Genomic DNA, 12,421 nt, shown 5'->3' with positions numbered 1-12,421 from the left:
CCCATAGAGGTGACAAATACGTTCATGGTTCTAGGCGCATCTTAGCTGCAAACGGGTCACAAAGTACTGCATAGTCTAGTTTAAAACAAACATTCAACAACTCAGTTCCGATGTCGAAGCACGGAGGGGAGACATTTCTGGGCCCTTTTTGTTCCCCAACTCTCGGTGCCCCTTGGCATTGCGATCGAATTTCAAAAAAATATAAATATATTTTTAAAATCCGGCAAAAAAAAGAGTCTCTCTCCGAGCTCACCGCAGTCAGCGCAATGCCGCACTTTGAGACTACGTCTAGAAATCGCGAGACGGTTGAGGATTACCACGGTCTCGCCGATGGCAACACGGGAAGGAAAAGGCTCTCGGTGTGCAGATGACGCCAATAATTGACTGTCTTTGGTCGGAAACGCGGAGGTCTCAACCTCACGGAGGTGTTGATCGGAAACTCCTGGCGCAAGTCGTCCTACTCGTCAATTCTTATTAACGAGTGGTGTACGAAGATGAAAATCCTTGACTGTCGCCGTGGCCGACTCGCGGTGGCGAGGAGATGTTAACTACTTCGCCAGGTACACAGGAGGACATAGCTTAGATCCCGACTCTGACGCCTGTATATTTGGAGTTTGAGTGTCTGTCTCTCTCTCCGTGGTTGTGTGGATTTTCCTACGGGTCCTCCGGTTTTTCCCTCCACATTTAGAATCAACATCACGCGTTTAGAGTATTTGGCTGCTGTCAATTTTCACGTGGCGAGCCACTATTCTTGAGCTGTCATTTCTGATAGCCAGGTCGCTTCTGAAAAACAGCTGTATAGCTCAATCTGCTCTCTCCGGTAAAATAAAATGTTGAGTTTAAACTTAACTAGCTGTTAACGATTTAGATTTGAAGCTTTCGTGACTGCAGGAATCCACACTCTTTGGCTCTTTCGGTAAAGTCACGTAGGTAGAAAAGAAAATAAATCACGGCGTTTCGGGCGCAACACAGGCGTCCATCATCAGGTGGGAAAGCATTGGTCTGCTGTTGAGGCAGACTGTTTAAAAAGGTTTGAAATGGGTGTAGCCCAAGGGTCATAAAGAAGTGGCCTGGGCTAGTAATGTTACTGTGACTCGATCGGGTGAGCCATCACTAGCCCCGGCCACTTCTTTATGACCCTTGGGCTACACCCATTTCAAACCTTTTTAAAACAGTCTGCCTCAGCAGCAGACCATGCTTTCCCACCTCATGACGGACGTTTGTGTCGTGATTTCTTTTATTTCATACCTACATGACTTTACCTAAAGAAGCAAAGAGTCAGGCTGTTACCGAGTAGCACCTATGAAGGCCGGCACGGCACACGAGGGGGTGGGTGGCCAGCGCCACGCCGCGGCCGTCTTTGTCTCCCCAGTGGCGATGTTTACACAACGCACGCACGTACTCATTTGAGGTTGAGTGGACCTAGGGCAGGCCCAGAACCGGTTGAGATGGAATTTTTTTTTTTACGCAGCTGGTAATGAAGTCTGGTCGCCGGATTTGCAGCGCGGCGCTCTAACCATTGCGCCACCACCACTTTGTGTAACGAGCGCACACACACACACACACGTGTGCACGCACAGGAAGGGTGGTTTTAAGGGTAATTCAAGGCATTTTAAAACAAATAACGTTTTGTTTTTCCGGGCACTGCCCTAAATAAATATGATTAATTCTTTTTTTTTTCGCAGGAACTTATTTTCTTCCCCAGAAACGATCATTAAGTAACGTCTGGACCGGGTATATATATATATTTTTGTTTTACTTTGTTCGCAAATACACACACACCTGGCGGCCGTCAGGCACCAGACCACACGAAGCCCAAACCTCTCGAGGTTGTGGAGCGATGAGAGTTTGAGGATAATCAAGTTTACTTTATCATTTTAGCGACCACCCAACAACCAGCCTTTTCCACCCATCATCCCCCTAACCGATGCACATCTTCCCCGCACATGATTTCCAGTGGCTCTAAAAGAAAAGAGAGAGAGAGAGAGGCGAGCACATCGCAAAAAAAGCCACCTGGTCTCTCAAACAGTTGCGTAACACACGGTCGGGCGATATTCCTTTAAATAAAACGTGTTTCTCATATGGGTAGGAAAACCCCAGTTTGATTAAACTTAGCTATTGCAGTGGAGGAGAACACTCTTTGGCAGACTTTAAGGACTCGAGTGGAATATTTTGTTACTTAAATTGCTCAATTTCTGGGAGATATTAAGAAAGAAAGGAAAAAAAGGCCGCAATAAACGTGGAGGCATGCCTGTGTAGGAGTGGGTCGCGTTCAACTTGAGATGCATTTATTTCAACGGCAATTAATTGGACACGTCGCAACTCGAAGGCAGGGAGGGTTACACGACATTAAAACGACACAGAGAAGAAGTCAGTTGTTGTAAACGTGCAATAAGGCAGACGAAGGGAAGGAAAAAAGTCATGTTTTTTTTAAAATGAAGTGGGTGTAATTTGTAACAGACGGTGCAATTAATTTAAAAACAAACAAACTCGCACAGAATTGCGTGGTGGGGCAGAAAAAAAACGGCGACATGATGGAATGAATAATGCTCTGTGGTTCTTTCGGAAAAGTCACGTAGGTGAAAAAATAAAATAAATTTAATTAAATTTGTTTTTTTTTAAATCATCAGATTAAAATGTATTAATTTTCATTTTCATTTTATTTATTTATTTCACCTACGTGACTTTACCGAAAGAACCAAAGAGTATGGATCCTTGCAGTCTCGGAAACTTCAAATCTAGACGGAATGAATAATGTCAATATTAAAAATATATTTTCGGATAAAAACCTTATGGCGGGACCCCGTGGTCCCGAATAAACGGAAGTCAAAATCGTCATTAACTAAATTTCGATTCAAAGCTTTCGTGACTGCAGCGATTCATATTCTTGGTTCTTTCGGTAAAGTCACGTAGAAGGGAAATAATGAGATAACAAAAATAAAACATAATAAAATAAAATGCTCACGACGTTTCGGCCACAACGCAAGCAGCCGTCCTCAGGTGAAGAAACAGAGCTGTCGGAAAGACAGCGTCCTCTCATTGACTAATTTATTTTTGGCGACTCCGTCCCACGTGGAGTGGATCGTTCTGTTGTCATGTGGTGTCGTGTCCATGCGCAGCAGCGAGGACCAATGCGCAGAAGAGCTGAACAAGCGAATGCGCTCCATGCTCGGGTATGGGCAGAATCATAACACTGGTCAACACAATTTTTCTGGCATAAGGTATTCCAACGGTATTAAAGTAATTTTGGGGTGCTGATTCCAAATCTGGCATCAGTTTTTTTGTCTATCACATCAGGTTTTTGAGATATCAAATATTGCATTTTCAATAAAAAAACTGCAGAAGAAAAATATTAAATAAATGTGGATATCTACATAAAATTATATTATAAACACACTATCCTAAAAACGCAGCACCATATTTTAACACTAAAGCAGTCACTGACTCGCAACAACTTGCAATCATAAGTGACAGAGTTAATTTCGGGTAAAATCAATGAAAATGGGGTATGCCGATAGCATAAAAATGAGATGTGATAGAGCAAATCTGAGATCAGATTTGGAATCAGCATCCTGAAATTTGTCTAAAAAAGCTGCAAAAATTCAGGCCAGAATTTTTGTTGTTGTTGTTGACCAGTGTAATAAGTCTTATCCAAAGCTGCTCAAACTGCCTACACGACTTAAGTCCTTTATTTGTCATCACGCTATGCATAATACAGTGAAACTGCTTTCTTTTCATCATCATTATTTGTGACCGCCCAATGTCTTTCAGCCAGGACCAATCGATGACAATTCTATTACCTGCAGGTATTTATCAGATGAGATGCGTTGCACCGTTAATTCCTCCTTTTTGATAATAATAATAATAATAATTCTCTTGTCCGTATGCATCTGTGCAGATAGGTTTTTTTGCGGTCAAGCCATAGTCCCCACATACCGCACGTGGCAATGCGGATAAGAGGAGCGGCGACCCACCACTCTGTAGAGTAACAATTGTATAAACGCTGGTTGCAAAATGAAAAGCGCATTGAAAACGCGTACTATTTCATGTACTGTTTACAAAGTGTGTTCACAAATCCACACTGAGAAACACGATGATTGACAGAGGGGTGTAAATTATTGCTTCGATAGTGTCTTTAAATAGAGGTACCGCAGGTACGTAGTTTTCAGCTTTAGAGGCGTAGTTTTAACAAGACAACACTTGCCACCATCCTTTCAAACCCATTGGTGAAAAAGGAGCAACGTTTTGGTTTACATTCTAATATGATGTTTATGCGAGAGCCGGGGCCGTATGGGACCCCGGGGTCCCGCCACAAGGTTCATATGTCAAATAAAGGATCCTAATGCTTGTAGGGAAGTGGCATATTGCGGACGGGGAAAATTAATCAGAATTCTAGATTTGAAGCTTTCCTTGCAGTCACGAAAGCTTCAAATCTAGAATTGAAACCCTCTACGGGGAGAAATTCCACCTATCTGTTAGAGCTTTTCAAGGACTGTTTTCTTGGAATTTCTCTCACTTGATACAGCAGTCGTGCTGTGACGGTTCCACCTGAAGACGGAAGCTTGTGTTGCCTCCGAAACGTCGTGATTTTTATTTTATTTTTTATTTTACTTTTATTAATTTTAATTTTTTTACCTACGTGACTTTACCGAAAAAAACCTAAGAATATGAATCAGAATCTTTATTTATAGTGGAGGAATCCGATGAGCAATATGCAGCGTTTTTTTCACAGATGTCCGGTAGAAACAGACGACAGGACCACTCAGGCCCACTCGCTCCACATTACCCCCATCTCCCTTCTCTCCCTCTCCTCCCTCTCCACCACCTCCTCCTCCTCCCACCCTCAACTTACTCCCTCCCGTACCCTCCGTCCCACTCACCTCTCTCTCTCTCTCTCATTCGTTCTACTCCCTTAGCTCCTTCACCTCACCTCCCTCGCTCCACACCCATCTCATTCCCATTCCCCCTCTGCTCCCGGTCTGCCGCCTGCTCCCCCACCACTTTCCCCATCACCACCCTCCTGACCTCACAACCCACCGCTCCCTCCACGCCCTCGTGCTGCATCCGCCACCCACATCCTCTCGTTCTCTGCCACATCTCGTAACTTAAAGCCCTCTCTGGGTGGGTGAAGGATGGGGTGGGGGGGCCGTGGGATCAACACCCCCCCCCCCTACTGAAGACTCGGCACGCCCTGTAGACATCCTTAACACATCACGAGACCTTTTTGTTAAATTTCGATTTAAAGCTTTCGTGACTGCAGGGATTCATCTTCTTGGTTCTCTCGGTAAAATCACGGAGAAGGGAAGTAATAAAATAATAAAAATGAGAAATAATAAAATTTCGATTTAAAGCTTTCGTGACTGCAGGAATTCATCTTCTTGGTTCTTTCGGTAAAGTCACGTAGAAGGGAAGTAATAAAATAATAAAAATAAAACATAATAAAATAATTCTCACGACGTTTCGGCCACAACTTAAGCAGTCGTCCTCATTCTTCACCTGAGGACGGCTGCTTGCGTTGTGGCCAAAACGTCGTGAGAATTATTTTATTATGTTTTATTTTTATTATTTTATTACTTCCCTTCTACGTGACTTTACCGATAGATCCAACAAGATGGCATCGTGAAAAGCAACAGTTTTTATTTGTTTCTCGACGATCGTCGTGAATGAATGCAAAGGTTCCCCATCCAGTCCAATGATGTGGGGTTGACGCAGTGTGGATTTCGGCGATAACGCCAAGATGTGCATGGATGGAGCGTTCATCGGTGATGTGCTTGATGGTTTGGGCTAACGACACAGTCGCACTATTGGAACCTCATTTGCCAGTAAAAATATGATAATTGGTTTTGTTACCCTTCTATCTGGCAACAAAACTGACACCTTTTTGCAAGGAGGCATGTTTGCATAGACCACAATACCTGCAGTCATAATGCAAAAAAACATAACTCTGATAATGTGCACTGTCCAAGGCTCTAATAAAAGCTGTCTCGAGTGTGGACCAATCAACTTCAAGGACAGTGCACATTATCAGAGTTATGTTTTTTTTTTGCATTATGACTGCAGGTATTGTGGTCTATGCAAACATGACTCCTTGCAAAAAGGTGTCAGTTTTGTTGCCAGATAGAAGGGTAAAAAACAATTATTACACAGTCGCAGTTGGGCGATTCCTTGATTCCTTGCGAAGGGTGCCTATTTGGCGTTTGAACATCCTAACGCCCTGTTTTATTGCCCAAAAAAGTGTAAAACTGAATTTTTTCCCTTTAACACATGTTGAAACTTTGAGCATGTTAACATTGGCAATTGACACTTCAACATGATTCGCGGGTGTTTTCTCCTCTCCTTTGTTTGTTCATTATTCTGCCCACTCCCTCGGCTCTCATCTATAAACAAAAGAGCTTCATAGCTCATCGGATTCCTCCTCATGCAGTCTAAACAAAGATCCCGATGCTGATTCTCTCGATTGCTCTGTCACTCAGTCAACGTGCTCGCATCTCCCCCCCCCCCGCCCAATTCCCAGCTTCTCTCTCTGTGTGTGCCACCACCACCACGTGACTTTTTTTTGTGCACGGTGCATTTAGCGCCACAGCGCGTTGATTTATAGCGTTCATTTGTTTGCTGGTGACTTTGTGTATTTCATATCGGAATCGCCTCCAGTGCTGTTGCTGCTGGCGGCAATAAAAGTTGTTTAAGAGTCAAAGTCTGTCTCTGTGTCTCTGTGTCCTTTAAAAGGAAAAAGTCTGTGCGTGTGCCACCAACCCTCTTTCCTTGATGTAATGACACACGGGAAAATTCCCTCTTTGCTCTGTGCTGTTGGGCTCATCTCGTTTCGCGTCTCTCCGTTCTCACCCCTGACGCTGTTGATTCGCATGCCTCTTTGCCCGTTAAATCCTCTGAAACTCCTTCGCGTTGTCTCTGTGACTCCGTTCCTTGTTGCACGTAACGTACTTTTTGTCGCGATCTCTATCTCTCGTGACCCGTTCATTCATTCGCACGGTTTCTCTATCACTCACAAAGACAAAGATCCCCCGTATAGCCTTGACAGACCGTGGCAAGTGCAATTAGCGAGTAGCACCTATGAAGGCCGGCACGGCGCACGAGGGGGTGGGTGGCCAGCACCACGCCCGGGCCGCCTTTGTCTCCCCAGTGCCGATGTTTGCACACCGCACCGGGTACTCATTTGAGGCTGAGTCGACCTAGGGGAGGCCCAGGACCGGGCTCAGATAATCGTCACCGGTGTTTGGCCGTGAGCGGGAATCGAACCCGCGTCGCCAGGTTCGTAGCGCAGCGTAGCGCTAACCGCTACACCACCGCTCCCCACACACACGCGCGCGCACACACAGCCCGGGATATCCCTGACGTGTCAAATATTCCACCCCCAATCCCCCCATAGAGTTGCGCATTGCTAACATCGACTTACCTTGCGAGTTGACTTCACCCGCGAGCACTTGGTCAACGCACGCGCGCGCGCGCGCGCATCATTCAATTCGCTCGCCTGCCCGGAGCGCTCGCACGGCTCGCAAAGCAAGTTCCTGTTGCTCGATCTGAACTTGAGACGAAGAGATTCGTCCCCCCCCTCTGTCGTCGCCTTTCTCTGAATGCTGGGAGCCAAGTGCTATGAGCGAGCAAGTTTATTAGAAGCTGCTGGGGCTGATGTTCTTACACACACCGCGTTTAAGTCTGAGTCGACCTAGGGGTAGGCCCAGGACCGGCTCAGAGAATCGTCACCGGCGTTCGGTGGTGAGCGGGAATGGAACTCGGCGAGGTTCGGAGCCGCATCGCAGCGCTAACCGCTGCGCCACCGCTCACTCGCGGACACACCGCTCAGAATCCGAATGGTTCCTCTACACTGGAGGAATCCGATGAGTTGTAAAGCTCTTTTTCTTCAAACATGTCCAGTAGGGGCACGGGGTCAAGAACGTTACGACAACAAACACAATACAAAAACATACGCTAGGAGTGCAAAGTACAGGATAGGTAAATAAATCACTCAAATATATTTATTTTGTTTAACCAGGTATAGACCACTGAGAGATGCGCATCTTTTTTAGGCACACCTCTTACAAACACCCCAAAGACGAATATCCCCCCATGTAGCCCTTAACAGACTGTTGGGGCAAGTGCTGTTAGCGAGCACAAACACACCACTCACGCACAAACACACCCCACACACACACACAATCACACATACACACCACTCACAATCACACACACACACCACACACACCCAAATCACACACACACATCCTACTCACACACACCCCACTCACACACACCACTCACAGACCACACACACACCCCACACACCACCCCCACACACACCCCACACATACACCACACACACCCCACACACACACCACACACACACCACACCACACACCCCACTCTCACACACACACCCCACTCACACACATACCACACTCACACCCCCCCCCACACACATACCACACTCACACAAACACACCACACACACCACACACCCCCACATACCACAAACACACACACCACACACACACCACTCACACACACACACCACACACCCCCCACACACACCCCACTCACACAACACCACACACACCCCACACACCACAAACACACACCCCACACACACACCACACACACACACCCCACACACCCCAAACACCACACACACTACACACGCTCCACCTCGCATTATAACCCTCCCCACCCACCCAACCCTGCGCCGCAGGGGGAGGCATTCTCAGAAGTTTGCTCTCCGCTAACTTTTCTGGCACCAACGCCGCCACCACCACCGCCACTCACCCCTCGGAGCGACCTCGGATGCGGCTGTGTAGCAGCAGACGGTTGAAGTATGAGTTCGCGTCCACGGCGTGGTGTGCCATGAGAAGGGCCAGCCAGCCCGCCACCCACACCATCGTAGTCATGCCCGCTCCGGTAAAACCTCCTCCTCGTCGCTGACCGGCACACTGGAGGTCTCCCTCGCTCGCCGCCTGAAGCTACTGCAATCGACAGCGGATATGTTCGTTTCAGTTTTTTGTCGATTTTATTCGAGTTTTGAATGAACGCGTTGAGCGTGGTGCGCGCGCGTGTGTGTGTGTGAGTGGGGTGTGTGTGTGTGTGGGGGGGGGTGTGTGTGTTGAGTGTGAGTGTGGTGTGTGTGTTGGTGTGTGTGGAGTGTGTGGTGAGTGTGAGTGTGGTGTGTGTGTGGGGTGTGTGAGTGGGGTGTGTGTGTGTGTGGTGTGTGTTTGAGTGTGGTATGTGTGTGTGTGGTGTGTGTGTGAATGGGGAGAGTGTGGTTTGTGTGTGAGTGTGGTGTGTGTGTTAGTGTGGTGTGTGGTGTGTGTGAGTGTGGTGTGTGTGTGAGTGTGGTGTGTGTGAGTGTGGTGTGTGTGAGTGTGGTGTGTGGTGTGTGTGAGTGTGGTGTGTGTGTAAGTGTGGTGTGTGGTGTGTGTGAGTGTGGCGTGTGTGGTGTGTTTGAGTGTGGTGTGTGTGTGGGGTGTGTGTTGTGTGTGAGTTTGGCGTGTGTGTGGTGTGTGTGTGAGTGTGGTGTGTATATGTGTGTGATGTGTGTGGTGTGTGGTGTGTGTGTGAGTGGGGTGTGTGTGTGGTGTGTGTGTCTGGTCTGTGTGTGGTGTGTGTGTGAGTGTGGTGTGTGTGTGAGTGGGGTGTGTGTGTGAGTGGGGGTGTATATGTGTGTGATGTGTGTGGTGTGTGTGTCTGGTGTGTGTGTGGTGTGTGTGTGAGTGGTGTGTGTGTGAGTGTGGTGTGTGTGTGTGTGTGTGTGGTGTGTGTGTGTGTGTGGTGTGTGTGTGAGTGGGGTGTGTGTGTGAGTGGGGGTGTATATGTGTGTGATGTGTGTGGTGTGTGTGTCTGGTGTGTGTGTGGTGTGTGTGTGAGTGGTGTGTGTGTGAGTGTGGTGTGTGTGTGTGTGTGGTGTGTGTGTGTGTGTGTGGTGTGTGTGTGAGTGGGGTGTGTGTGTGAGTGGGGGTGTATATGTGTGTGATGTGTGTGGTGTGTGTGTCTGGTGTGTGTGTGGTGTGTGTGTGAGTGGTGTGTGTGTGAGTGTGTTGTGTGTGTGTGTGTGGGGTGTGTGTGTGTGTGGTGAGTGTGGTGTGTGTGTGTATAATCACTTGTGGCGGTGGTGGTTGGTATGATTTAGCGCAAGCGGAAAATTGCGAGGGAAAGGGGCATGCAGACGAGGTGCAGGATTCGTGACTAATTTTAATAAAAGTGTCCCGAGATTTAGTTTAGTTTTTTTAAATAATTGAACTGAACACAACGAGACGCGCACGTGCGTGCGTGTGCGTGCGTGTGTGCGGTGTGTTTCGGTGTGTGTGTGTGTGCGGTGTGTGTGTGGTGTGTTTCGGTGTGTGTGCGGTGTTTCGTTGTCTGTGTGTGTGGTGTGTTTCGGAGTGTTTCGGTGTGTGTGTAGTGTGTTTCGGGGTGTGTTTGCGGTGTTTCGGTGTGTGTGTGTGTGCGGTGTGTGTGTGGTGTGTTTCGGGGTGTGTGTGCGGTGTTTCGGTGTGTGTGTGTGGTGTGTGTGTGGTGTGTTTCGGTGTGTGTGCGGTGTTTCGGTGTGTGTGTGTGGTGTGTTTCGGAGTGTTTCGGTGTGTGTGTGGTGTGTTTCGGTGTGTGTGTGTGTGCGGTGTTTCGGTGTGTGTGTGTGTGCGGTGTGTTGCGGAGTGTTTCGGTGTGTGTGAGGATGTTTATCAAAGATTCACACGTACTGGGTTGGATAGTTGTCCTGGAGTGGAGGGGATGGATGATGATAATGGTGGTGTTCGTGGTGGCTGCGTTCCGTTCTTATAGCCTGGGGGGGAGGAAACGAACGCTAACTTTTGGGGTTAAACTCTCCTTTAACTTCGCCTGGGAGGAGCGATGCCCACGGAGAATGCGGGGATGGATTGCAGGGGTTTATAATGGGCAGGGCGCGGTGGGCGTGTGAGGGATTGGGGGGTAGAGGCGTGTGAGGGATGGGGGAGCGGTGGCGCAGTGCTTAGCGCTGCAACGCGCTCCGCGAACCCGGCAAAGTCGAGTCCCGCTCAAGCGACTCAACACACCTGTTCCTTGGTTGGCTTCTCTCTAGGTCGACTCAGCCCCCAAAAAATGTGTAGCTCCGATTAGCAACGGTTTGGTTACGTACGGTGCGAAAGAAGCACGCAGCACGTGTCCTGCGTGAATAATCGCCGCTGGGGAGACAAAGGCGGCCCTGGCGTGGTGCTGGTCACCCGCCCCACTCTCTGTCGTGCAACACGTGTGTGTGTGTTGAAGTCATATTCTTAGGTTTTATCGGTAAAGTCACGTAGGTAAAAAAAATTAAATTTAAATTAATAAAAGTAAAATAAAATAAAAATAAAATTAAAATCCGTCTTCAGGTGGAACCGTCACAGCACGCTTGCTGTATCAAGTAAATGATACGGCAATCGTGCTGTGACGGTTCCACCTGAAGACGGAAGCTTGTGTTGCCTTCGAAACGTCGTGATTTTTATTTATAATTATTTTATTTTACTTTTATTAATTTTAATTTTTTACCTACGTGACTTTACCGAAAAAACCTAAGAATTTGAATCCTTACAGTCACGAAAGCTTCAAATCTAGAATGTGTTGAACTTCTTTCGTACCGTACTTAGCCGACCGTGTTAAATCGGAGGGTGCGTGCGGATGGGTTGGGTGGGTTAAGACCCATCCGAGATACGTAACGATACATATAGACCCATATAGATATATAGACTCATAAAGACCCATAGAGATGCATAGAGACTCATAGAGACCCATCCGAGATACATATAGACCCATAGACACCCATATAGATACATATAGACCCAAAAAAGAGGGCTTATGCGAGACATCATCGGCGCCACTCGAAGGCTATGGGGGTTGGTGGGACGTGGTGAGAATCAGGGGCGTGATGGTGCTGAGGAGGAGGAGGAGTGGGGTGATGAGCGAGTTGGACACACACACACATGCACGCTGACATTCAGACTCGTCTGGAAAAAAAGTTGACACATGGCTGACCTGTTTGAAAAGTTTCTTAATTTCGCGTTCTCAACATTAATCCCTTGGGTTCCCAGCAAGTTTTTTTTTGTAAGTAAAATTTTTTATTAGTGTCGTTAATAAATAACCTTTCCACACACGAGGAGACGAAAACAAACGGAACTCGACCGTTTAATTTCTTCTCGTTTCGCCAAAGTTTGAGCGCAGACGCACCGCGTGCTTCACCACGGAATAACAATCATCGTGTGCGCGTTGTTGTGTAGTGCATAGGTCGACTCAGCCTCAAATGAGTACCTGGTATTTAAACATCGCCACGGGGGAGACAAAGGCGGTCCGGGCGTGGTTGCTGGCCACCCCACCTTCTCGTGTGCCACAGTACCGACCTTCATAGCTGCTGCTCCCCCAACAGCATTTGACCCAACATTCTGTTAAGATTATACGGGGTGGGTAG

The 12,421-nt window shown here is 47.6% G+C and overlaps 1 protein-coding gene across 1 annotated transcript in view; it reads right to left on the bottom strand.

Moving 5' to 3' along the window:
* LOC144736312 (periostin-like) overlaps positions 1-10,866 on the bottom strand; it is a 124,972-nt gene extending 114,106 nt beyond the window's left edge. Inside the window, exons 1-2 of the mRNA XM_078618960.1 lie at positions 10,704-10,866; positions 8,779-8,975 (exon numbers count right to left, since the gene is read on the bottom strand). Of these exons, the coding sequence (XP_078475086.1) occupies positions 8,779-8,900 (122 nt within the window). The 5' untranslated portion in view covers positions 8,901-8,975; positions 10,704-10,866. The remainder of the gene's footprint in view (positions 1-8,778; positions 8,976-10,703) is intronic.
* Positions 10,867-12,421: the final 1,555 nt, after the last annotated feature.

The sequence above is a fragment of the Lampetra planeri genome, chromosome 60, assembly GCF_965212315.1.
Source record: "Lampetra planeri chromosome 60, kcLamPlan1.2.h2, whole genome shotgun sequence".
Lineage (NCBI taxonomy): Eukaryota > Metazoa > Chordata > Hyperoartia > Petromyzontiformes > Petromyzontidae > Lampetra > Lampetra planeri.
Note: the sequence above shows the minus strand (reverse complement) of the source record. Positions and strands in the feature narration are given on the sequence as shown.